The sequence below is a fragment of the Salvelinus sp. IW2-2015 genome, linkage group LG4q.1:29 (assembly GCF_002910315.2).
Source record: "Salvelinus sp. IW2-2015 linkage group LG4q.1:29, ASM291031v2, whole genome shotgun sequence".
NCBI lineage: Eukaryota > Metazoa > Chordata > Actinopteri > Salmoniformes > Salmonidae > Salvelinus > Salvelinus sp. IW2-2015.
In genome coordinates, this window is record NC_036842.1 from 33,635,228 (window position 1) to 33,662,100 (window position 26,873).

General features: G+C 42.2%; 3 protein-coding genes across 12 annotated transcripts; 2 read left to right on the top strand and 1 right to left on the bottom strand.

Annotated features, from left to right (window-relative positions):
* Positions 1-85: 85 nt before the first annotated feature.
* On the top strand, positions 86-8,244 carry kyat1 (kynurenine aminotransferase 1). Of its 6 annotated transcripts, none has more exons than XM_023984462.2 (13): positions 86-231; positions 433-526; positions 1,198-1,256; positions 1,335-1,482; positions 3,896-4,045; positions 4,146-4,232; positions 5,354-5,479; positions 5,683-5,803; positions 5,941-6,017; positions 6,142-6,231; positions 6,511-6,697; positions 6,911-6,987; positions 7,097-8,244. In XM_023984462.2, exons 2-13 carry the CDS (start codon positions 455-457, stop codon positions 7,241-7,243), a joined length of 1,341 nt encoding a protein of 446 aa, XP_023840230.1. In that variant the 5' UTR covers positions 86-231; positions 433-454; the 3' UTR covers positions 7,244-8,244. The 6 variants fall into 6 exon arrangements, with proteins under 6 accessions (XP_023840230.1, XP_023840233.1, XP_023840236.1 ...); XM_023984465.2 differs by having other exon boundaries at positions 86-226; XM_023984468.2 differs by lacking the exon at positions 433-526.
* A 760-nt stretch (positions 8,245-9,004) lies between these two features.
* spout1 (SPOUT domain containing methyltransferase 1) lies at positions 9,005-13,899 on the top strand. The gene is made up of 12 exons (XM_023984477.2): positions 9,005-9,099; positions 9,270-9,309; positions 9,779-9,901; positions 10,018-10,177; positions 10,303-10,392; positions 10,488-10,537; positions 10,681-10,811; positions 10,963-11,035; positions 11,180-11,278; positions 11,397-11,499; positions 11,963-12,110; positions 12,543-13,899. The coding sequence occupies exons 1-12, from the start codon at positions 9,052-9,054 to the stop codon at positions 12,618-12,620; spliced, it is 1,143 nt and encodes a 380-aa protein (XP_023840245.1). The 5' UTR covers positions 9,005-9,051; the 3' UTR covers positions 12,621-13,899.
* Positions 12,965-26,869, bottom strand: st6galnac6 (ST6 (alpha-N-acetyl-neuraminyl-2,3-beta-galactosyl-1,3)-N-acetylgalactosaminide alpha-2,6-sialyltransferase 6). 5 transcript variants are annotated; one of them, XM_023984478.2, is made up of 6 exons: positions 26,768-26,869; positions 23,017-23,096; positions 22,382-22,588; positions 15,245-15,663; positions 14,919-15,026; positions 12,965-14,566 (listed from the first exon to the last, which is right to left on the bottom strand). In XM_023984478.2, the coding sequence occupies exons 2-6, from the start codon at positions 23,038-23,040 to the stop codon at positions 14,380-14,382; spliced, it is 945 nt and encodes a 314-aa protein (XP_023840246.1). In that variant the 5' UTR covers positions 23,041-23,096; positions 26,768-26,869; the 3' UTR covers positions 12,965-14,379. The 5 variants fall into 5 exon arrangements, with proteins under 5 accessions (XP_023840246.1, XP_023840247.1, XP_023840248.1 ...); XM_023984479.3 differs by lacking the exon at positions 26,768-26,869 and adding an exon at positions 24,904-24,998; XM_023984480.3 differs by lacking the exon at positions 26,768-26,869 and adding an exon at positions 23,995-24,097.
* Between the last annotated feature and the right edge of the window lie 4 nt (positions 26,870-26,873).

Below are 26,873 nucleotides of genomic sequence, written 5' to 3' on the forward strand. Positions count from 1 at the left end.
AACTACAGGTGCAAGCGACAACTTATATATTAAGCCCCGCCTATACGGGAAGTTATAATCAAAACTGGGGGGGGGGGTCAAGGTTCGGGGGCAGTAACGTGACGTCTTCCCCCAGCTGAAGGAGTTTTAAGATTTTTTTTTGCCCCAGCTAAAGGAGTGCAGTCGGCGAATTGGTTAAAGACACGAACGTCTAGCTCGAATTTTCAAACGTTGATTCTGTTACAAGGTCAGGTAATATTTTTGTTTTACTGGAATTTAGATAAATGTTATAAGATAAATTGCTAACTCATAGCCTCCAGCTGAAAATGTCGAACTGAACTGGTCAAAAGTAATTTTGTGTTAACCAGTTTTATTGTGGCTAATCATTAATTGAATGCGTAGCCTGAGTTGTGTGGGTGGTTCATTACACTAATGGTTGATAACTGATTCAAGGTAATCTGCACTACTCACTGACATGCTAAGAAGAGTAGCGGCAAATGTGGCTGTGAATAGTTGGAAAGGAAATATTTTTGAGCTTGATCATAAGGTATGGGTATCTACCGATATGAGTAAGTAACCATTTTTACATGTTCTCTTTGTGCTTTCAAGACAACAGGGAACTCTGAAAAAATAACGTCAAATCATGGCGTCAGTGATCTTCAGATTGGCGCTCTAAAACGGTGGTTCCCAACCAGGGTTACTTGGATCCCTGGTGGTACTTAGCCTATCCACAGGGGTAATTTGAGTTGAGAACATAGGCCAACTGGTAAAATGCACATGAAAGTGTACTCCGGGCAGAGCAAAATTCAGTTGGTACAGTAAATGAAAAGGGTTGGGAACCATTCTGGAAAGAGGCCTGCGTTCCCAACTTGGAATTCTGAGCTGGATGACTGACCATTCAAATGATTTTCCCCAGTCAGCTATTTTTTTCCCCCTCCAGAGTTCCCAGTTGTCTTGAAAGCAGCAAACAATATAGCTTCAAAATGTTGGCATGTCAAACTGTCAATCATTGCAGCCATAGATATGTCAATGAATTTGAGTGGTTTCCCCAGCCCCAGGTGACTAAACAATGTCCAGGGTCAGGCTATTGAAATGGCAGCTTGTGGCTAATAAATTATATTTTATAATAAGGAGTTGTATGCTCTAAAGAGCCATGTGAAATCATCTACATATTTCAATTGACTATTTAACAATGTAAATGAACATTTTTCATTTCAGTTAATCATGGCACGCCAGCTACATGCTCGCAGAATCGAGGGAATTGACAAAAATATATGGTAATTTTACAGATAGTTCATGTGTGTGCAACATTTTATATCATACATTGTTGTTTATCACTTGTTCTGTATTGACAGGGTTGATTTTACGCAGCTGGCTGCTGACTACAAGGTGGTGAATCTAGGCCAGGGCTTTCCTGACTTCTCCCCACCAAGCTACATCCAAGAGGCCTTCTGCAAAGCAGTCAACGGAGGATGTTCAATGCATCAGTACACACACGCTTTCGTGAGAAAAACACAATAGTGTCTGTGTGTGCCACACACTTGATTTTACCTCAGCACATTTTTTGTTGTTGATGTTTCGGTATAATACTTTTTTCAAGACACTTTTATTTATTTTTTATTTTACCTTTTATTTAACCAAGTTCTCATTTACAACTGCGACCTGGGCAAGTTAAAGCAAAGCAGTGCGGCGTGGGTGGAGGCTTTGTTGCGAAATAGGATGCCGATTCTAGATTTGATTTTGGATTGGAGATGTTTGATATAAGTCTGGAAGGAGAGTTTACAGTCTAGCCAGACACCTAGGTAGTTGTCCATGTATTCTAGGTCAGAACCATCCAGAGTAGTGATGCTAGGCGGGCGGGTGCTGGCAGTGAACGGTTGAAAAGCATGCATTTGGTTTTGCTTGCATTTAAGAGCAGTTGGAGACCACGGAAGGAGAGTTGTATGGCATTGAAGATCATCTGGAGGTTAGTTAACACAGTGTCCAAAGAAGGGCCAGATGTATACAGAATAGTGTCGTCAGCGTAGAGGTGGATCAGGGAATCACCCGCAGCAAGAGCGGGTGAACACTACCGTTCATTGATGTATACAGAGAAAAGAGTCGGCCCGAGAATTGAACCCTGTGGTACTCCCATAGACTGCCAGAGGTCCGGACAACAGGCCCTCCGATTTGACACACTGAACTCTGTCTGAGAAGTAGTTGATGAACCAGGCGAGGCATTCATTTGAGATACCAAGGCTATTGACTCTGCCGATAAGAATACGGTGATTTGACAGAGTCGAAAGCCTTGGCCAGGTCGATGAAGACGGCTGCACAGTACTGTCTTTTATCGATTTCGGTTATGATATCGTTTAGTACCTTGAGCGTGGCTGAGGTGCACCCATGACCAGCTCGGAAGCCGGCTTGCACAGCGGAGAAGGTACGGTGGGATTCGAAATGGTCAGTGATCTGTTTATTAACTTGGCTTTCTAAAGGCAGGGCAGGATGGATATAGGTCTATAACAGTTTGGGTCTAGAGTGTCACCCCCTTTGAAGAGTGGGATGACCGCGGCAGCTTTCCGATCTTGGATGATATGAGAGGTTGAACAGACTGGTAATAGGGGTTGCAACAATGGCGGCGGATAATTTTAGAAAGAGGGGGTCCAGATTGTCTAGCCCGGCTGATTTGTAGAGGTCCAGATTTTGCATCTCTTTTAGAACATCTGCTATCTGGATTTGGGTGAAGGAAAAGCTGGGGAGGCTCGGTCAAGTAGCTGCGGGGGGGTGCGTAGCTGTTGGTTGGGCTAGCCAGGAGGATAGCATGGCCAGCCGTAGGGAAATACTTATTGAAATTTTTGATTATCATGGATTTATCGTTGGTGACCGTGTTACCTAGCCTCAGTGCAGTGGGCAGCTGGGAAGAGGTGCTCTTGTTCTCCATGGACTTTAGTGTCCCAAAACTTTTTGGAGTTAGAGCTACAGGATGCACATTTCTGTTTGAAAAAGCTAGCCTTTGCTTTCCTGGCTGTGTATTGGTTCCTGACTTCCCTGAACATTTGCATATCGCGGGGACTATTCGATGCTATTGCAGACCGCCACAGGATGTTTTTGTGCTGGTCAAGGGCAGTCAGGTCTGGAGTGAACCAAGGGCTATATCTGTTCTTAATTCTATTTTTTTTTTTTTTATGGGGCATGCTTATTTAAGATGGTGAAGATTTTACATGGTCTTTTTGTTTTGAAAAAGGTCTTGTACCGAAAAGTCGATCACAATAAATGCGCAGAGGTAAAATTGTATGTGGCATATATACAGAACCAGTCAAAAGTTTGGACAAAGCTACTTATTCCAGGGTTTTCCTTTATTTTTAATACTACCGTTCAAAAGTTTGGGGTCATTGAGAAATGTCCTTTTTGAAAGAAAAGACCCCAAAAATTGTATTGATCAGAAGTACAGTGTAGATAATGTTGTCTACTATTGTAGCTTGAAATGGCATATTTTTTTTAATGGAATATGTACAGAGGCCCATTATCAGCAACCATCACTCCTGTGTTCCAATGGCATGTTGTGTTAGCTAATCCAAGTTGATCATTTTAAAAGGCTAATTGATCATTAGAAACCCCTTTTGCAATTATGTTAGCACAGCTGTAAACTTGTCCTGATTTTAAAGAAGCAATTAAACTGGCCTTTAGACTAGTTGAGTATCTGGAGCATCAGCATTGTGGGTTCTATTACAGGGTCAAAATGGCTAGAAACTAAGAACTTTCTTCTGAAACTCGTCAGTCTATTCTTGTTCTGAAAAATTAAGACATTTTGTTTTTACATTGTTGGTGTTTGGGGCAGTAACTCCCAGCACCACAAATGAGACGCTTGGTAATGTACGTGTTAATTCTTCTTCTTACGTGTTGATTCGTGTGTGTGGTTTATTATGTTCTTCCCTAGGGCCATCCCCCTCTTGTGTCGATCCTGGCTAAGTTCTTCGGTAAAGTCGTGGGACATGAGATTGATGCTTTCGAGGAGATCCTGGTCACTGTCGGAGCCTACCAGGCTCTCTTCTGCACCTTTCAAGCCCTGGTCGATGAAGACGATGAGGTGACTGTCAACAACAACACCTAGACAACGGGTGCAACTCAATACTGAGATGCAGTTTTTACTGTGCATATCATATCAGTCAGTCACTTCTGTCTTCTAGGTCATCATTATTGAGCCTTTTTTCGACTGCTATCAGCCAATGGTGAAGATGGCAGGAGGAAAAGGTGTCTATGTGCCACTGAGGCCAGTGAGTAGTGTGTTTTTAGATTATTTTTTTTTACATACCTTTCATGGCCCATTTCCTATGGTGTAACAGTAAGTGCTAGCCTAAAGCTCATTGAGAATGTTTACATGCACAGTAATAATTCGATATTAAACTGATTATGGCAGATTATGTAATAGTCCTGTAAACACCTGACTCTGCTTATGTTAATCGGTGTAAGGTCAAAATCGAAGTAAGCAAATGCCCATTAAAACACCTTGTTTTCTGAGCAATCTTTCAAATTATTAAGACATGTAAACACCTTAATTGGCATTCCAGCAGTGTATTTAATCTATATGGTAGCACCAGCTGAGCGAGCCTTTCACATACAGACTTTATACACTGGAACAGAGGCCTAGCCTGAACCATGAAAAACAGCCCCAGACCATTATTCCTCCACCACCAAACTTTTCGGTAAAGTAAGGCCATTCTACTGTCAATGTTTGTCTTTGGAGATTGCATGGCTGTGTGCTCGATATAAAAAATAATAATAATATATACACACCTGTCAGCAACGGGTGTGGCTGAAATGGCCGAGCCCACTAATTTGAAGGGGTGTCCACATACTTTTGAATGTCCGAACTCATAATCAACTATGCTTCTCAAATAACATTGTCGTTGTGGTAGAACGTTTATTTTGATTGCCGATATTCTGCATTTATCAAAGTTACATCAGGTAGCCTGATTTCAGATGGGTCCATGTAAACATAATTATTAGGAAAATCGTTCTCCTTGCAAAGCATGTAAACGTTTTAATCAAACTGTTCAGATGAATATAAAAATCTACAATAATTGCATAAAATGTTATTTGTCACATGCGCCAAATACAAAACGGTGTAGACGTTATTGTGAAATGCTTACTTACAAGTCCTTAACCAACAATGCAGTTCAAGAAAGACTTAAAATATTTACTAAATTAACTAAATAAAACATTTAATTTTTAAAGGAATATAAAAAAAATAACTAGGCTATATACAGGGGGTACCGGTACCTAGTCAATGTGCGGGGATACAGATTAGTCGAGGTAATTTTAATTGTGTGCATGTAACTGTACTCACTGATTTGAGAAGTCCAGATAACATAAAGCTGAGGTTGTGTTGTCCTAGAGAGTGAAGGGGGGCAAGGCCCTGACTAGTGCAGACTGGGTCCTGTCTTCTGAGGAGTTGGCCAGTAAATTCAACCCACGCACCAAAGCCATCGTCATCAACACTCCCAACAATCCATTAGGCAAGGTGAGACCCCGCACTGTATGGTGAGACTGGTTTCAATGTTATCCTTGAGCTATCTATCCATTTCATATTACGGGTGACATGCTTGTAGTGCGAACGATCTGTGCAAAAACACAGTAAATCACGTAATCTGGCAGTGCAATTGATTTAGAAACACCTTAATCACTGACTTTTCTCACCTACAACATCTCATCTTTGTCACATAGGTGTATAAGAGGGAGGAGCTCCAAGTGATTGCAGACCTGTGTATAAAGCACGATGTGGTGTGTATCAGTGACGAGGTGTACGAGTGGCTGACTTATGACGATGCCAAGCACGTGAAGATAGGTGAGAGACAGTGGATTCAATAGAGACAAGCGGCACAGTTTCTATAGCATGATGTAATAGTCATGGTCAACAGTTATATCAGTATGGTAATAATGCCCTGATGCAGCTAAATCTTATTTTGACTGTTTTCATTCAAGCTAGTCTTCCTGGAATGTGGGAGCGGACTGTCACGATAGGAAGCGGAGGAAAGAGCTTCAGTGCTACAGGGTGGAAGGTAGGTAACCCACTGAAATACTATGATCAAGTTGCGGCACAGTGCCATATGCAATCTATATTGTGTGTATTGACTAAGACATATCTGATCCATATTGTTTGTATTGCAATGATACTTGTTTCAGGTTGGCTGGGCTATTGGAGCAGGGCCCATTGTAAGGCACCTGAAGACCGTCCATCAGAACTCTGTGTACCACTGTGCCACGGCCGCTCAGGTTTATGACTGATTTCTAAACCACTACTGTTGGTGTATAAAGACATATGACCTCACCTTTACGCTAACTTCTTGACTTATTTACTTTAACTAACTTGCTTATTGAATGAGGAAGGTGAGCATACTGTATGTCTTGCCCACAACTTTTAAATTGACTGAAGTTGTCTTTAAATTCAGTCTGAATCTTATCTGAAATTGAATCGTTAACTTTCAAAGGTAAGACAACATCCTCCGGCTCATGCTTTGGGTGGGTCGTTCACACACTCTTGCACCCTCTCAGGAGGCGGTGGCCCAAGGTTTCCAGAGAGAGTACGAGCTCTTTGGGACACCAGAGAGTTACTTCCTGCAGCTGCCTGAGATGCTGAATCACAAGAGGAAGAAGCTGGCGACCTGTCTGGAGAGTGTTGGCCTGCAGCCCATTCTGCCCGAGGGAGGCTACTTCATGATATCAGACATCTCCTCTCTCAGTGAGTATTAATGTACCAGTACAGTGTGTTTGCTTGTATCTGGTTGTGTTAAAATATCATTTATCTGTTTGTGTATTGCAATGTGTGTTTTTCATGGATCTGCTTGTTTGAGTAACAATGTTTCAGCTTCATCAAGTTTGTCTTAGTTAATATGGGCATATGAAGTAATGGTTCAATGTCGCTTAATATTTCATAACTGTTTTTTCCCCAAAGAGGTTGACTTGAATGATCCAAGCACTCAGGGTGAACCTCATGACTACAGATTTGTCAAGTGGCTCATTAAAGAGAAGGTAATAAGAGGGGAGAGGTTTAGGTTGAACTAAATATTGAAGAAACGTTGACATGGTATGGATGATGCATAATGTAATCCTGACCTCCTATATGTTTTTCATAATGCAGGGTTTGGCCACTATCCCTGTCTCGGCTTTCTACAGCCCTGAGCACCGCAAGGACTTCCAAAACTACATTCGGTTCTGCTTCGTCAAGGAGGACTCGACATTGAACGCTGCTGAGGATATCCTCAGAAAGTGGAGTGACGGAAAATGAACAAAGCACACAGACACCCCTTCCTGTTTTGCCTTTATCCACCCTAGCTCAACTTAGGTCTGCGCAGTTGAACCGAGCCATATTCAACACCTCTGGATTTGTTTACACTATGTAGTACTGTAGGAATAGACCTCCGTAGGAGCAAGTTATAAGGAATGTTTTCCTTTGTCAACATACACTGAGTGTACTGAACATCTTCCTAATATTGAGTCGCACACCTTTTTACCCTCAGAACAGCCTCAGTTTGTTGTGGCATGGACTCTTATCCAAAGCGTTCCACAGGGATGCTGGCCCATGTTGACTCCAATGCTTCCCACAGTTGTCAATTTGGCTGGATGGCCGTCGGGTGGTGGACCATTCTTGATACATACGGGAAACTGTTGTGTGAAAAACCTAGCAGCGTCGCAGTTCTTGACAAACCGTTACCTACTTCCATAACCCGTTCAGAGGCACTTAAATATTTTGTCTTGCCCATTAACCCTCTGAATGGCACAAATTTTCAATAGTCTCAATTGTCTCAAGGCTTAGAAATCCTTCTTTAACCTGTCTCCACTTCATCTACACTGATTTTGATGTGGATGGCCATAGCTTTCACCTGGATTCATCTGGTCAGTCTGTCATGGAAAGAGCAGATGTTCATAATGTTTTGGACACTTTATATCTACAATGTCGTGAAGGCATATGTCGGCGTAGTCAGTCACACTCCCAGTTCTGATTGTTCTAGTTGGCTGTCTTACGTTTAGTTTTTTTTCAAACCTGTCCTGATACGGTAGTAATCAACCACTTAGAGTAATCAAATCCGTCCTGCATGGATGTGATCACCATCCAGAGTGCACTATAATTATCACATTACTGTTGATTTGAATATTTTTGTTTAACTGCTCTGAATGACATTAATGCACATTTAAAAATGAGACCAAGGGAAAGCTGTGCATTGAATATGCTGTAAGGTTCTAATTCTCAGAGTAAAAAAAACTCTACGTACACTTATGAAAGCTTAACCAAGTTGATTCTGCCCAGAGGGTCAATACAGCTGCATTCAGGCAAAAACATTTTCACACACGCACTGATATTTAACCATTCCCCATAGGCTGAGTCTCCTCCTACCCATCTATATAAACATCATTCTTTACTGCTAGGCAGGACACTAGTGATACGAGCCATAAACTTCTTTCTCCCTTAAGGTGACTTGACCCCCCCCCCCCCCCCCCCCCCCCCCCCCCCCCCCCCCCCCCCCCCCCCCCCCCCCCCCCCCCCCCCCCCCCCCCCCCCCCCCCCCCCCCCCCCCCCCCCCCCCCCCCCTCCATCACTAATCCATGGCTCTCTCCCCTTATCAATGCCTGCCACATGTAATCGCTTCCCTGCACTCAACACATTTCAAGCTGAGTTGCACACACTATATACCTTCCTCCTATAACTACTAACTTCTGGTGTAGACCCTCTAAACCTCAGCACTACATCAGTGACATGAATAAGTATATTTCATATTCTCAGAACCCAACAATGTCCTTCATTCTAATAGTGATTTTTGTATTATCAGCTGGTCTACTCCTCAAAGAGAAATTGTCCCAAGTGTGCTTATTTGCATAATACTGTATGCTGATCTTGTAAAAATAAAGAATTTTGAAGCAGATAACTTTGAGTCCTGCTTTATATGAAATCATCTACATTTACCAGGTTTGTGTAAATGACATGTTTAGAGCAAACATGTTTGATAAAGGCTGGTAGATTACTTTTATTTTGTAAAGTGTATTATGAGAACCGGAAGTGTGTCAGTATCTGTTTTCACGTGTTGGTTGCAGAGAAATATGGCGGACAGCGTTGCATCGAAAAAGCCCAAATTGACCTCTTCTCAGGTATTTTAAACTGGGACGTCAAACGTTGTCTTCTGATGTGTAAAAGAGGCAATTCGTGTCAGACAGTTTTTGAAAAATTAGGGATTTTTACGATAAACAACCGTAATTTTACATCGGTTCGCCAGCTAGCATAATGCTAACTAACATGGTGTGTATATGTTGCTTTACAGGGCGAGGAGAGAGTAGATTGGAGGAAATGGAAAGCGGAACGTAAGCATCTTTTTTTTCTTGTGAAAAACTTGCCAAACTAATCGCTATGGTTGATTATCGGGGCATGCGCACTTTTAAATACATGTGTAATCTGACCCCAATTGGGATTGAGTTCAGTATTGTACTACATCAGAAATCACAACCGTGTATATAAGCAGACTCTCAAGACATGAAATGGGAATTATTGCCATGTGCCTATGTAGATACTAAGTTTACACTGCTTAGTATCTTAGCCTAACGGTAACCGAAAGGTCGCTGGTTCGAGTCCCCGAGCTGGCAAGGTGGGGCGCCGATGACGTGAATGTCGATTAAGGCAGCTCCCGCACCTCAGATTCAGAGGTTGGGTTAAATGCGGAATACACATTTCGTTTGAATGTGTTCAGTTGTGCAACTGACTAGGTAACCACCTTGACTTCCTTTCCTACTAGTTGATTTGTGAATCCAGCTCATGTTTTTTCTTGAATAATAGGAAAAGAGATCAAGAAGCAAATCAAAGAATCCAAGCTGATTAAACAACTTGACAAGCAGAAGCAAGAGGAGGAAGAGAAGACTGAGGCAGCACTGCAGCAGAGTCAGAGAGAGAACCAATCAGGTAATATTGATTAGGTTTTCACCCCACTGGTTATTCCACTATGATCCCTCTATCTTTAAAAAAATGCATTAGAATAAAATAATGTATGATTTTGACTCCCGTATCTGCAACCATAGGACGGTCGTACACAGTGAGCGTGGCCTTGCCTGGTTCTGTCCTGGACAATGCCCAGTCTACAGAACTCCGCACATACCTGGCTGGACAGATAGCCAGAGCCTGCGTCGTGTTCTGTGTCGACGAGATCATCGTATTTGACGAACAAGATGAGGATGTCAAGTAAGACCTCTGTTTCTGTGTATCTTATTTTAGGCTCATGTCTTTAGTCATTTGATGCTGTTTTAGATGTTAGGTCTTGACAGTGGCAGTATAATTCTACTGATCCACAATGTTTTATTTCACAGGACTGTTGAGGGAGAATTCAATGGTGTTGGAAAGAAGGGTCAAGCCTGTATTCAACTGGCTAGAATCCTCCAGTTCTTGGAATGCCCACAGTAAGTACTACATTGACTTATAACAGACTAAGTCAAACGCAGCTGCTGTCTTTGACTAAGGTTTGAATCCTCTTCCCTTTGTATTATTTTCCAAGGTACCTGCGCAAATCATTCTTCCCAATGCATAAAGATTTACAGTATGCCGGTGAGTGAGTAGCTGTATAACTTCACCTCCATTCCTGATTTTCCCAACCATATAATGAACATATGTCATGGTGTAAACATGATAATGAATGTTCTAGTACAGCCATAGTTGCCCTAACCATGTGTTGGTGCCTTCCCACTCAGGCTTGCTCAACCCTCTGGACAGCCCTCACCACATGAGGAAGGATGACGAGTGTGAGTACCGGGAGGGGGTGGTCCTCGATCGGCCTAGCAAACCAGGAAAAGGCTCCTTGGTCAACTGTGGAATGTGGAAGGTGAGTAGATGTCTCGATATGATGATAAAGTACGGTAATGTGCCATAAGAAGAACCATAGGTCAACGGACCGAGAAAGCTGTGTGCTGATATTGAACCCCAACAGCAGCAGGATGTAGTAGAGGACTGATGTCTTTTTCTGCTACTTTTAGGAGGTGCAGATAGATAAGCAGCTACAGTCTGGTCTCAGAGTCACTGTCCACATGAACAAGATCCAGAATAAAGGTAGGTCCACATCTGTACATCCAACTCAGCTGATCTTTGATTCCATGAATAGGAGCTTCTGAGAAGTATGTTTCAGTTATACACATACAAATATGATGCTTCACTCATAGTTGCTCAGTATTTTGTGTGTGTGTGTTTACACAGATGGTAGACTACACAAAGGGGTGGTGGTGGCGCCTCACAAGCCGCGAACAGAGGGAGGTCTGTACTGGGGCTACAGTGTTCGCCTGGCCTCAAGTCTAAGTAGGTGTATTATTTACATATCTTCCACAACTGGAGCCATTCTTTTCAATTTCGTGAGGTTGAGAGTTTCATTCAATTTGACGAATCTCACCTTACCAAGTGTTGATTTGGATTGCAGGTAATGTGTTCACTGAGTGTCCACATAAAGAGGGCTATGATCTGACCATTGGAACATCTGAGAAAGGCAGAGATGTTGACAAAACTTCTCTTTCTCCATTCAAGTAAGTTCAGAGTATGAGGGCAAGAACTACAAAATGCAAGAAGGTCTGGTGGAAGACCTGTTTACATATATTACATGACTTTGTTGTATATGACTGAATCTCTCGTGGACAGATCTACGTCAACAACTGGTACCGTAGAATCTGTGGGGAATAAATGGAATGCGTGGGATAATGAGCAGCAGTAGTTCTGGTGTTTGGGTTTTTCATCACTGGTTATTTGGACATATCACAATGTCGCAGGTGTTAGCATCTTTAGAATTTCAGAAGCGGAGGGGACATAGACTTGTACGTAACTTGCAAAGATAGAGGGTGGAGCTCCTTGTTCTAGCATCTCTTAATCCCTTCTCTTAACATGTAAGGACCCAGAATTTAATCGAGCAGCTGACCAATAATGCAAGACTTTAATTCTGGGTTAGCCGAGATTATATATAGCCTAAAACTTTGTTCTGTTCTCACTCTCCAGGCACATGTTGGTTGTGTTTGGTGGTCTGCAGGGCTTGGAGGCCAGTGTGGATGCTGATCAGAACCTGGAGGTGACAGACCCCGGTGTCCTGTTTGACCTGTACCTCAACACCTGCCCCAACCAGGGCAGCAGGACCATCCGCACAGAGGTGAGTGTGGAACAGAGAGGAGTGTGTAGCAGGGGAAGACAGAGTATAGCAAACTGTCGTTCACATGTCTGCTGTAGGTCACGGAGTTATTCCCTGACCAGGAAAGACACTGACAATGAAACATGGTTTCCCTACATCAGGGATGTCAAACCCATTCCACAGAGGCCCGAGTGTCTGCGGGTTTTTGTTTTTTCGTTTAAATTAAGCCTTAGACAACCAGGTGAGCCGAGTTCCTTACTAATTAGTGACCTTAATTCATCAATCAAGTACAAGGGTGCAGCGAAAAACCCCAGACACTCGGCCCTCCATTTAATGAGTTTGACAGGTGCCCTACTTGGTAAAGGAAAAACTCGGGGCCCTTAATCTGTCATATTGCCTGGGAGTTCAATCTGACCAGTCTATATTCTGTTGCTCTGATCATGTTTTCCACAGGAGGCCATCCTGATCTCCATGTCCAGCCTGAGGCAGAAAATCACAGCCGCATTTCCAGACAAGTCGAACGGTTCATAACAGGAAGTGGCTACTGACAAACCATCACTGAGAGGAAGTCTCAAGGATCTAAAAAATAATTCACTTTTTTGGGGAACTAGGTGAAGCTAACTGAACCAGGAGTCGATGATTTAATATTTAAATACTTCTGGGATCGAATGAATGGACATTGCTGGGATTATTCTGTGCTGTTTCTTTTATTTATTCAAGGGTAAGAGATCACAGCACAAGTAAAGAAGAACCCAGTGTCTTGGCGTTTCCTTATCTATATCCTCTCTCTTTGGTAGCTTTTTGCTAGTTAAAGCTAACACTAGCTTTGCTCTGTTTCTACTATCCCCTCTGTATAGGATTCCAGGTGAATTAAGTCATTTATATGCATCAGTTTATGTAATTTGTTCTCAAGACACATTACAGAACATACATGAAGAATAAGTTGCTGAACACAATGCTAACAATAAATAATGCAATATATTCTGTTCAGTAATGCTAATGAATACCGCAATACATTATTTTGAATTACTCAAACAGCTGCATGCCTCAGGATGTCAGAGGTAAAGGGTCAAACATGACGACGAGGCAACGTTTGTCCGTGTCGTGGTTAGACAGGATAAAACTACTTGGTATCTAATACAGCACATTTGTGTGAATGCCTTACAGAAGCTCACACACCCCTACATTCAACAGGCTTTGTGTGAATCCATTGGCTTGGCACGAGCCAACCTACAGCGCTATAAATGTAAGCTTGTGTTCTGATGTTGGTATATTAACACTGAGCCATAAAAGGTTTGATTGGATACGGTAATGCTACAAACAACATGTCACTTAACTTTAGCCATACTGTCTGTAAGCATATAAAGGTCTCAAATTAATTCCTTCAAAGCGTTGCAACAAGTGTACTCCCACTGTTTCGCTAAGGGATGGAGAAATTTAACCACTCATTCATAGAGCTATGGATGCAAGGACTGAACACGATATAATAATTATAGTTTTTGCTTTGAGGGTATACAGTGTTTGTTTACATTTAGGTTGTTTACAAACATTGGAGTAAAACCAGTTTATATTTTCAGTTCTGATGGGGTAAGAAAGTTGAACTTAGCTCATGAGGCATTTAAGTTATATTCTTCAAGTTCAAAAATTGATGTAGCTACTGCAGATTGCCCCTTTAAAATTCGTAAAGTTTACATTATCTTGTTATGTGAGTGCTTTTGAGGACATTTAACAAAAGCATTATAAACATGTAAAAATACATCTTTAAATATCAATTAATTTGTTTATTTACAATAAATATTTTGGCAGTTGCCCTCTTCAAACTTCTTTGCCAAACACAGGAAATGCCGTATTTACAAAATCCCATAAAATGTTGATTTTGCACTGTCAAAAAAACATTCAGAATGTATATTAATGTTTACAAACCAAGCTCAGGTTCATCACAGAGCTACAGAAATGGCTGCCATTCGGAGAAGGGGACACAGAAACGTGTAGTTCTATAAGAATAATAAAGTATATTCAACTTAATATTGACCGATTGACATATTAGGGCCGACCTGAACCATACACGTGCTGGCTCTGATATTTTATTTTCATGTTGTCCTTTACATCACAGTTCCAGGAACTACTGTATGGTAGATGCCCAACCAGGCCAGGCCAATACAGCTAGGCTCAGCTCAGTTTGGTCCAGTAGTGTGAAAAGGGTATTCGTGCACTGTCCAGGACCCTGGTCCAGATGTGTGCATCACCTCTCTCATACCTTGGGCTAACTTTGTTGAAGGAACCAGTCATCTCACCATGTGGGGTGAGTGAAGGTGATGTTATACTGCTTGGCCCAGCGTGCAAACACCTGTTTCTCTGTGATGAAGCGATGGTGGGGGCCCTTCCGACCCCTCTCATTTTGCAGGTAGGTCACACACTCATCTGTGCCTCTGGGTTTATAGTAGTGGTAGGGCATCTTCTTGGGCTGGGGCTTTTTTCTGGAAGAAAAGGCATTACAAATGATTACATTGACAACCAGCATATGTTGGGTAGCAATAACCCTACGGTTCCTTCATAGACAAATTCTCCCCCTGCTGTTTTAAAGTGCAATATTTGTCGGACTTCTTTCAGAGACAACCATAATATACAATGTTCTGTTGTTTATATGAAAGCAATCCTGTCAGTTGGAGACAATGGTTCCATAATAATCAGTATAGATGATTAACTAATTGCTCACAACTAATTTATGATTACACACAATGTAATAGCCTGGTAGATTTAAGTGCTTGATAGAGCACTATCATTGATTCATCCTCTTATGTGTAACATTGTTCATTAGTTCATACTCACCCACAGTGACTGGGCGGAACCATCCCGTACACTTTAATATTGTCACACTTCTCTATCGCAATCACCATTGTGAACCAGCCGGTGCTCAACCAGGACTGAGACTTTGCTCTGTGGAAGGAAACCGTAGAATAAAACGTTAACAAAAATAGCATTTAGAGGTTGATAGAAATGTCTATCATTAGATGCCAGGAAAATCCCCGCATTGTGCTCATTATCGATTGATATTAGTGCCAAAATAGATTGGTAATTATATATTGAATTTGTACAGATTTTTGCATTATCCCCATTGTTCTTTCACCATAACAGCTTTCCTTCATTCTACCCACCTGTCTCGCCCTGTCTCCTTCTGAAACAGTGTATCAAACTTGTGCATCTTGCTAGGCGTGATGGTAAAGCTGGACAGGTTACTGTAGGTCATGCTGACTCTCTGGATCAGACGGTACAGTGTTCCTTTAGCCTCTCTACCAATCTTGGTGGGTGGTCCCCAGAATATGACTGCAGAATTTGCCTGGTGGTCCGTGAGGTTGAGAAACTCAGCTGGACGTCGAACCACCCTGAACACGCTCGAGTGAGCCACCACTCTGAGGGTGGTCCGGCTCCCCACGTCACGTTCGAACCCCGACAGGGGGGCGTCATTCATGCGGATCACACACTGGGCGCGGTCGATGTCCGGTCCGGCCCCGCTGCCCAGCACGTGGCTGGAGCTGGTCACCAGGGCACAGTGGTGGCAATGCAGGGTCAGACTCTGGAGAGGGAATGCAGAAACAACAACTGAGAAAATATATACAGTATATGACATACAGTGAGCTCAAAGTATTGGGACAGTGACATCTTTTTTTGTTTTGGCTTTGTACTCAAGCCCTTTGAAATTGAAACGATACAATGACTATGCGGTTAAAATGCAGACTGTCAGCTTTAATTCGAAAAAACGTTTAGAAAATACAGCACTTTTTGTACATAGTCCACCACTTTTTAGGACAACCAAAGTATTGGGACAAATTCATTTATATGCGTATTAAAGTAGTCAAAAGTTAAGTATTTGGTCCCATATTCATAGCACGCAATGACTACATCAAGCTTGTGACTCTACACATTTGTTGGAAGCGTTTTCTGCTTGTTTTGGTTGCGTTTCAGATTATTTTGTGCCCAAAAGAAATGTATGGTAAATAATGTATTGTGCCATTTGAGTCACTTATTGTCAATAAGAATATATGTTTCTAAACCCTTCTACAATAATGTGGATTCTAACAGAACGGATAATCCTGAATGAATTGTGAATAATGATGAGTAAAAAAGTTAGACGCACAAACATCATACCCCCAAGCAGGGTTGGGTAGATTACTTTCTAAATGTAATCCGTTAAAGTTACAAGTTACCGGTACCGTAACTTTTGGATTTCCCAAACTCAGTAACGTAATCTGATTACATTCCGTTACGTTTAGATTACTTTCCCCTTAAGAGGCTTTAGAAGAAAACAAAAATGTATGTTACCAATTTAACATCTATTGCAGGATAAATCAATGTTAAAGTTTACATAGCTGGTCATATATGGATATTACATTTTACTTTATGGGTTGGTTATGTAGGCTTCTTCTAACCCATTGCTTTCTACTACATATAATAATACGATGAAATTATATCTTTACATTAAAAAAACAAAGTCTATCAGAATTCCAGTCATTCCAATAAATGTTATACCCCTTGATCTTCAAGAATAGGACTTGGAAATATGGAAGTATAGATTAGCCAAATAGTTTTACCTGAGCCTGACCCCAAAACTAAGGACTTATGTGGCAGCCCTACTCTGTTGTTTAAGATTTTGTTATCATGGAGGACTGATTGGTTCCAGTTGAAAAATAAATGCTGCGCTAATGGAATTGCATGCTTTGCCAAAAGTTGTGCAAAGCTGTCATCAAGGCAAAGGGTGGCTACATAAAGGAATCTAAAATATATTATGATTTGTTCAACACTTCTTTGGTTACAACATGATTCCTTTATTTTGATGTCTTCACTATTATTCTACAATGTAGGAAATAGTAAAAATAAATGAAAACCCTTGAATGAGTAGTGTCCAAACTTTTGACTGGTACTGTATATATCATTTATAAGTCCGATGTAGCAACTACAGATTGCCCCTCTAAGTCTATCAATGGGGGGGGGGGGGGGGGGGGGGGGTGCAAATAGTCCAGGGAGCCATTTGATTAGCTGTTCAGGAGTCTTATGGCTGGGGGTAGACGCTGTTAAGAAGCCTTTTGGACCTAGACTTGGCACTCCGGTACCACTTGCCATGTGGTAGCAGAGAGAGAGAGAACAGTCTATGACTAGAGTGGCTGGAGTCTATGGCAAGTGTTTGGGTCTTCATCTGACACCGACTGGTATATAGGTCCTGGATGGCAGGAAGCTTGGCCCCAGTGATGTACCGGGCCATACGCACTACCCTGTCGTGCCCTCTTCACGACTGTCTTGGTGTGTTTGGACCATGATAGTTTGTTGGTGATGTGGACACCAAGGAACCTGTCTCTTATACACATCTAGATGTGTATAAGAGACAGGACCTAGACTTGGCACTCCGGTACCACTTGCCATGTGGTAGCAGAGAGAGAGAGAACAGTCTATGACTAGAGTGGCTGGAGTCTATGGCAAGTGTTTGGGTCTTCATCTGACACCGACTGGTATATAGGTCCTGGATGGCAGGAAGCTTGGCCCCAGTGATGTACCGGGCCATACGCACTACCCTGTCGTGCCCTCTTCACGACTGTCTTGGTGTGTTTGGACCATGATAGTTTGTTGGTGATGTGGACACCAAGGAACTTGAAGCTCTCAACCTGCTCTACTACAGCCCCGTTGATGAGAATGGGGGCGTGCTCGGTCCTCCTTTTCCTGTAGTCCACAATCATCTCCTTTGTCTTGATCACGTTGAGAGATTGTTATCCTGGCACCACACTGCCAGGTCTCTGACCTCCTCCCTATAGGCTGTCTCATCATTGTCGTTACCTACCCTTACCACCTGGGGTCGGCCTGTCAGGAAGTCCAGGATCCAGTTGCAGATGGAGGTGTTTAGTCCCAGGGTCCTTAGCTTAGGGATGAGCTTTGAGGGCACTATGGTGTTGAACACTGAGCTGTAGTCAATGAATAGCATTCTCACGTAGGTGTTCCTTCTGTCCAAGTGGAAAAGGGCAGTGTGGAGTGCAATAGAGATTGCATCATCTGTGGATCTGTTAGGGCGGTTTGCAAATTGTAATGGGTCCAGGGTTTCTGGGATAATGGTGTTTATGTGTGCCATGACCAGCCATTCAAAGCACTTCATGGCTACAGACGTGAGTGCTACGGGTCGGTAGTCATTTAGGCAGGTTACCTTGGTGTTCTTGGGAACAGGGACTATGGTGGTCTGCTTGAAACATGTTGGTTTTACAGACTCGGTCAGGGACCGGTTGAAAACGTCAGTGAAGACACTTTCCAGTTGGTCAGCGCATGCTCAGAGTACACGTCCTGGTAATCCATCTGGCCCTGGTTGAGTATTGCTCTGTTCAACTATATATTGTGATTTGATTGGTGTGTCAGCGGGCTGACTGAATGCTCTGAGAGACTCTGGGTTGAACTCGGTGATACTGTACTACCGCCAAGAGATGAGCTATACAGTTGAAGTCGGAAGTTTACATAAACCTTAGCCAAATACATTTAAACTCAGTTTTTCACAATTCCTGACATTTAATCCAAGTAAAAATGTCCTGTTTGAGGTCAGTTAGGATCACCACTTTATTTTAAGAATGTGAAATGTCAGAATAATAGTAGAGACAACTATTTATTTCAGCTTTAATTTGTTTCATCACATTCCCAGTGGGTCAGAAGTTTACACACACTCAATTAGTATTTGGCAGCATTGCCTTTAAATTGTTTAACTTGGGTCAAACGTTTTGGGTAGCCTTGCACAAGCTTCCCACAATAAGTGTTGAATTTTGGCCCATTCCTCCTGACAGAGCTGGTGTAACTGAGTCAGGTTTGTAGGCCTCCTTGCTCGCACATGCTTTTTCAGTTTCGCCCACAAATGTTCTATAGGATTGAGGTCAGGGCTTTGTGATGACCACTCCAATACCTTGACTTTGTTGTCCTTAAGCCATTTTTCCACAACTTTGGAAGTATGCTTGGGGTCATTGTCCATTTGGAAGACACATTTGTGACCAAGCTTTAACTTCCTGACTGATGTCTTGATGTTGCTTCAATATATCCACATAATTGCCTCCCTCATGATGCCATCTATTTTGTTAAGTGAACCTGTCCCTCCTGCAGCAAAGCACCCCCACAACATGATGCTGCCACCCTCGTGCTTCACGGTTGGGATGGTGTTCTTCGGCTTGCAAGCCTCCCCTTTTTCCTCCAAACATAAAGATGGTCATTATGGCCAAACAGTTTTATTTTTGTTTCATCAGACCAGAGGACATTTCTCCAAAAAGTACGATCTTTGTCCCCGTGTGCAGTTGCAAACCATAGGCTGGCTTTTTTATGGCGGTTTTGGAGCAGTGGCTTCTTCCTTGCTGAGCGGCCTTTCAGGTTATGTCGATATAGGACTCGTTTTACTGTGGATATAGATACTTTTGTACCCGTTTCCTCCAGCAGCTTCACAAGGTCCTTTGCTGTTGTTCTGGGATTGATTCGCATTTTTCGCACCAAAGTACGTTCATCTCTAGGAGACAGAATGCGTCTTCTTATTGAGCGGTATGACAGCTGCATGGTCCCATTGTGTTTATATTTGCGTACTATTGTTTGTACAGATGAACGTGGTACCTTCAGGCGTTTGGAAATTGCTCCCAAGGATGAACCAGACTTGTGGAGGTCTACAATTTTGTTTCTGAGGCTTGGCTGATTTCTTTTGATTTTTCCATGATGTCAAGCAAAGAGGCACTGAGTTTGAAGGTAGGCCTTGAAATAAACTGGTCAAAAAAATAAAGGAACACTTAATCAACACAATGTAACTCCAAGTCAATCACACTTCTGTGAAATCAAACTGTCCACTTAGGAAGCAACACTGATTGACAATAAATTTCACATGCTGTTGTGCAAATGGAATAGACAACAGGTGGAAATTATAGGCAATTAGCAAGACACCCCCATAAAGGAGTGGTTCTGCAGGTGGGGACCACAGACCACTTCTCAGTTCCTATGCTTCCTGGCTGATGTTTTGGTCACTTTTGAATGCTGGCGGTGCTTTCACTCTAGTGGTAGCATGAGACGGAGTCTACAACCCACACAAGTGGCTCAGGTAGTGCACTCATCCAGGATGGCACATCAATGCGAGCTGTGGCAAGAAGGTTTGCTGTGTCTGTCAGCGTAGTGTCCAGAGCATGGAGGCGCTACCAGGAGACAAGCCAGTACATCAGGAGATGTGGAGGAGGCCGTAGGAGGGCAACAACCCAGCAGCAGGACCGCTACCTCCGCCTTTGTGCAAGGAGGAGCACTGCCAGAGCCCTGCAAAATGACCTCCAGCAGGCCACAAATGTGCATGTGTCTGCTCAAACGGTCAGAAACAGACTCCATGAGAGGTGGTATGAGGGCCCGACGTCCACAGGTGGGGGTTGTGCTTACAGCCCAACACCGTGCAGGACGTTTGGCATTTGCCAGAGAACACCAAGATTGGCAAATTCGCCACTGGCGCCCTGTGCTCTTCACAGATGAAAGCAGGTTCACACGCACATGTGACAGACGTGACAGAGTCTGGAGACGCCGTGGAGAACGTTCTGCTGCCTGCAACATCCTCCAGCATGACCGGTTTGGCGGTGGGTCAGTCATGGTGTGGGGTGGCATTTCTTTGGGGGCCGCACAGCCCTCCATGTGCTCGCCAGAGGTAGCCTGACTGCCATTAGGTACCGAGATGAGATCCTCAGACGCCTTGTGAGACCATATGCTGGTGCGGTTGGCCCTGGGTTCCTCCTAATGCAAGACAATGCTAGACCTCATGTGGCTGGAGTGTGTCAGCAGTTCCTGCAAGAGGAAGGCATTGATGCTATGGACTGGCCCGCCTGTCCCCAGACCTGAATCCAATTGAGCACATCTGGGACATCATGTCTCGCTCCATCCACCAACGCCACGTTGCACCACAGACTGTCCAGGAGTTGGCGGATGCTTTAGTCCAGGTCTGGAGGAGATCCCTCAGGAGACCATCCGCCACCTCACCAGGAGCATGCCCAGGCGTTGTAGGGAGGTCATACAGGCACGTGGAGGCCACACACACTACTGAGCCTCATTTTGACTTGTTTTAAGGACATTACATCAAAGTTGGATCAGCCTGTGGTTTTCCACTTTAATTTTGAGTGCGACTCCAAATCCAGACCTCCATGGGTTGATAATTTGATTTCCATTGATAATTTTTGTGTGATTTTGTTGTCAGCACATTCAACTATGTAAAGAAAAAAGTATTTAAAAGAATATTTAATTCATTCAAATCTAGGTTGTGTTATTTTAGTGTTCCCTTTATTTTTTGGAGCAGTGTACAACCACAGGTACACCTCCAATTGACTCAAATTATGTCAATTAGCCTATTAGAAGCTTCTAAAGCCATGACATGACAAATTTTCCAAGCTGTTTAACGGCACAGTCAACTTAGTGTATGTAAACTTCTGATCCACTGGAATTGTGATACAGTGAATTATAAGTGAAATAATCTGTCTGTAAACATTTGTTGGAAAAATTACTTGTCATGCACAAAGTAGATGTCCTAACCGACTTGCCAAAACTATAGTTTGTCAACAAGAAATGTGTGGTTGAAGTGGTTGAAAAACAAGTTTTAATGACTCCAACCTAAGTGTATGTAAAATTCCGACTTCAACTGTAGGTGCACCACAGGAGTCCCCTCGAAGCCTGCCATTGACTATGTACAGACCCAGCTTGCGACAGAGCTGCAGGAATTGTGACCCGCTTTTGTTGGTTGCTTTGTCATAGTTGTGTCTATGGGGGCATATTGGGGAGGGGATGCTGTCACCTCTAGGTAGGTGTTCGTCTCCCTGTGTTATCTTTCTCTCTGACATTTTAGTGGAAGTTGCACCACAGGTGAGTTTGTAAATTGTAGTTCATTGTAAATTGAATTGTAAATTGTAGTTCAAAACTAAAGCTCACCAGTCACACAGAAAACAGCTATAAGAACACAGCTGTATGAACTGTGCAACAGTTTTTTACTTTTTTACTCAATTTGGACTCCTAAAATGCATTTGTGTCTGTTTTGGGGCTATGCATTATTGTTTCTATGGATCATGTGGTAGAGACTATAATCCACCCACTACATTTAGTCAGTGCTAAGCATTTTTGGCACTACTTCAACTTAACCCCGCAAGTGTGAGAAGAACAGGGTTCAAATTAACCCATGACTTTAATGTTGTTTCTTCTACAAGATGTAGCCTGCTTGACCATGTCTCCTGGATTAAATAGAGGTTCCATAGATTTTCTCTGTAATTCAAACCCTGAGTGTAAATTACCTTGTTTCCATAGACAGCCACATAGCCCTCCTTCCCTGCCCATTTCTTTAGGTCAGTGACCTTGATGGGGTGATGAGGCAAGGACGCCCGGAAGGGACTGTAGAAGGGACTGATGTCATTGCCGCTGTTGGAGCTAAAGAGGATGAGGAGGGTCATCAGGAGGAAGATGGCTCCGAAGATCACCATCTTCTGGCTCTGAGGCCCTTGCTGCCAAAGATAGGGGGAACCATTGATATAATATACATCAATGTTTGTGGTGTGTTGTCTGTCAATGTTAGTCTCTTGTGACAGACTGTTACATAAATGTATTGAGTAGCTGACCAGCATGTACACTGTATTTGGTTCTGGGTGCCGAGATCAATGTTTGTGCTTTGTTGTCTATCTGGTTTATAGTAATGAAAAACAACCTCTAAAAGGCAGTTCAAATAACAGTTGCCATTTTGAGAGGAACTCACTTGTTTCAAGTTCAGGTTTATTTACCATCTTTGCACATAATGTGACCAAATGCTTTTACAAAATATACAGATAGGCCTATTATGCACAGTGCATCAGTAATAATATTTGATGGCTAATTTGACAACAACAAAAAAATAACATGTTAAGTGAGAGTATATCAATGCTCAGAATGATTTTACCTTTTCAACAAGCCTCAGCCCCATGCTTCCAAGTCAGGCTGAGCTACATTGCATGTTCTGTGCTTTTCTGGTCACCACCCCTGTCAAGAGGCAGATGTTCCATAGTGAATACACGCTAAGATCTTTCAGGCTGCTATCTTGTATATTTATAGTCAATAAGTATTTTAACAAAACGTCACAATAAGTTGTTTTTCGTTCGATTTGCCTGCTCCGCTAAAACCATTGACAACTGCTTGCCGTTGTTAAATACATGTTAACTATTTGGTTGTAATATCATCACCTCTTGAAGAGCATTGTCAGACCTACACGTTTACAATTATTTCATGCAAAACAAATGCGCACATTTAGCTATACCAGAGTTATACAGCAAGTTGCTGCATACTTTTAATGATTAGTAAACATCAATTGATAATGTAATTTCAGATACGTGAGGGTAGTTTCACGATATCTCTCAATATTGGCCACCATTATTTTGATATTTGAGTGATATAAAATAAAAGTGAACTTTACCTGACAAGTATGCATGGTTTAGGTTAATTTCAAATATTTTTGGGGCTCTGCCTGTCAAGCAGCAGAAGGGAGCATTTGCCATGGGACGGTTAGCTGATGTTTACTTTGCAAGCTACCGCTGGTAGAAACTTTGTACAGTTGGCTAAACTTGTAGCTAGTGTGGTAGGTAAACCTAATGTACTTTCCCCCCCAACCATTGTAGGCCTACCAAGCGAAGATCGCTAACATATTCCCCTTTTCAACAGTTTTTAAGAGTGTAAGATTGTGATTGCTGCTGGCAGACATGATATACCGATATAGGCTATATTTATTGATGGACCATGCCAAATTGGTTAGCTAAAAACAGATCAGATCAATATGGCTGGCTAGCTAGCTAGTTAACAAGCGAACTTTTGGAGTTAAACTAGATGATTATATCCAAATATTGTTTGATTTGCTTGCCATCTATATGATGACTGACAACTTTACCAGGAGTATGATGATTTACTGATATCAAGTTCTTTCTCAAAACCTAATCTCTGACCGAGGAAAATACAGATTCAGGTTGGATATTCGCCTGTAGTCTTCTTTACGTCCACCAACAGCAGTTAGGGACCGTCAACATAGTGACAAATAATATTTTTCAAATTTCAATAGCTCTTTAACCATTACTCCTAAAACGTTGAAACTGGTTCTAGCTAACCTGGTGGCATAGATACACATTGCACACACTTTCTTTGTTAATTTACATCTCGCACTATTTTAAATTATTTATTTACATTTTTTAATTTCAATAGCTCCTTGGTCATGTGATCTACTGACTTCAAACAATGTTCAGAATGTACCCTCAGTGGTCCTACACATTTCAAAACCTTTAGTTTGTCCATTTTCATCTCACACAGTTCTACATGAATTTGCAAGGTTTTTCAGTGTTTCTAATTTCAATAGCTCCTTGGTCATGTGCCCTACTGACCTCAAACAAGGTTCAGAATGTCCACTGACTACCCTTGTATATTGCACAGCCTTTAGTTTGTCCATTTTCATCTCACATGGTTTTACATGAATTTTTCAAAATGTAGAATTTCAATAGCTCCTTGGTCATGTGACCTACTGACCTCAAACAAGGTTCAGAATGTACACTCAGTGGGCCTACACATTCCACACCCTTTAGTTTATCCATTTTCATCTCACAAAATTTTACATTAATTTTCAATGTTTCTAATTTCAATAGATCCTTGGTAATGTGACCTACTGAACTCAAACAAGGTTCAGAATGTCCAGAGACTACCCTTGTATATTGCACACCCTTTAGTTTGTCCATTTTCATCGCACACGATTTTACATACATTTTTCAAACTTTATAATTTCAATAGCTCCTTGGTAATGTGACCTACTGACCTCTAACTACTTTCAGAATGTCCATGGACTGGCGGAGACGGGCGCTGCGAGGCATCCAGTGCGGTAATGCGACCGATCCCAGAGAAGCTGGCGGGTGCCCCGGGGAGAGTTCTCTTTTCTTTGTGAATCAAATCAAATCAAATTTTATTCGTTACATACACATGGTTAGCAGATGTTAATGCGAGTGTAACGAAATGCTTGTGCTTCTAGTTCCGACAATGCAGTAATAACCAACGAATAATCTAACCTAACAATTTCACAACAACTACCTTATACACACAAGTGTAAAGGGATGAAGAATATGTACATAAAAATATATGAATGAGTGATGGTACAGAATGGCATAGGCAAGATGCAGTAGATGGTATAGAGTACAGTATATACATATGAGATGAGTAATGTAGGGTATGTAAACATACAAAAGTGGCATTGGGCGCCAAATGGGTTCACCCCGAGAGAGGGGCCCAAGCCCTGGAAAGCGTTGCGGTTTCGGCGGCGTCTGGTGAGCTCTCCCTGGCCCTTGAAAATCCGGGGGAGAGGGTGTAAATCTCACGCCGTGGCGTACCCATATCCGCAGCAGGTCTCCAAGGTGAACAGCCTCTGGCATGTTATAACAATGTAGGTAAGGGAAGTTGGCAAAAAAGATCCGTAACTTCAGGATAAGGATTGGCTCTAAAATTAATGTCTAAACGTGTGAGATGAAAATGGAACCTTGTTTGAAGTCAGTAGGTCACATGACCAAGGAGCTATTGACACTTGAATGTAAAAAACGTTTTTACTTTGTTTACGCTCCCTAACTAATTTAACTAGGAATACAAAATGCTGGTCACATTTCCACATGTTTATTAGCTTTGCAAAGCGAATTAATGGCCAAAACTTGAAAATAAGGCCTGTGCAATGTTGTGCGCAATTTTTAAAACATCATGACAATAGCTTTCAAGTGGTTTGAAAGCTATTGAGGTTTGAAAGCGCGAATATCCGTTGAATATCTTACCTGAAACTTTTTTTTACCTCGGTTAATCACTGATGAAGCAAGCTAAATTATGTTGTTTGCTTAGCTAGGATGCCAAACATTTATTTAAAGGGGAACTATGCAGAAATCGCTCCGCCACTTCCTGGTTGCAAACATTCTAATAGTTTGCCTATTTTCATTCTAAGTGACAAAACAAGCATTTGTAGAGAATCAATGTATGAAGCTGGTGTACAAAACCGAACGTAAAAGACAAAAAAATGAAATTTAAGAACGGGAAGCATAGTAGTTGTCATTAGTTCTAGCGGAGATGGGGGTCTCCTTGCACCCCAGAAGCCAAATCAAACGTACAATAGCCTATTGTGACGTTTAATTTAGAACGACCTATAAGAATCCTATGATAGGGTAGCAGGGAAAATTAATCACAATTGTCTCAGAATAATGTCTTGTGGTTATCGGCATATTGCATACTAAAATGCATTCTCAAGAATTTGACAACAATCTTTTTTATTTTCTTTAGTTTTTTGTTATTCCAACTGATGTCCAACATCTTGGCCCTATCCGTTTGACAGTGGTTCATGAAAACCAACACCTCCGGTTTAAATAAAAATGAATATCTATTGCACATATTTAATTTGAGCGCACTGACACAACTGTAACTATAAGCCTATCAAAACCTAAATATAAAAATTATATAGAATAAGCTATTGGGGGACATGACAATATTCTGGCGCAGACCTAAACTCGTTGTCTCACTGCTAACGTAGTCTATCGGACATGACTCGTGTTGACACCATAAATAGCTTTATTCTAAGCCATAATAGTGGGAATGGCTGTCATTAAACAATTTCTGTAGAATAATGACTAAATGAAATGAATACGAGGTTTGCTTACCAATTCGTTTTTTTTTTATCCATATGAGATCTGTGCATCGTTGACGTTTGATCTGTCGGCGCATCCCCCATCTTCCAAAACCATCGTAGGAGGGGACTCGCTTGCG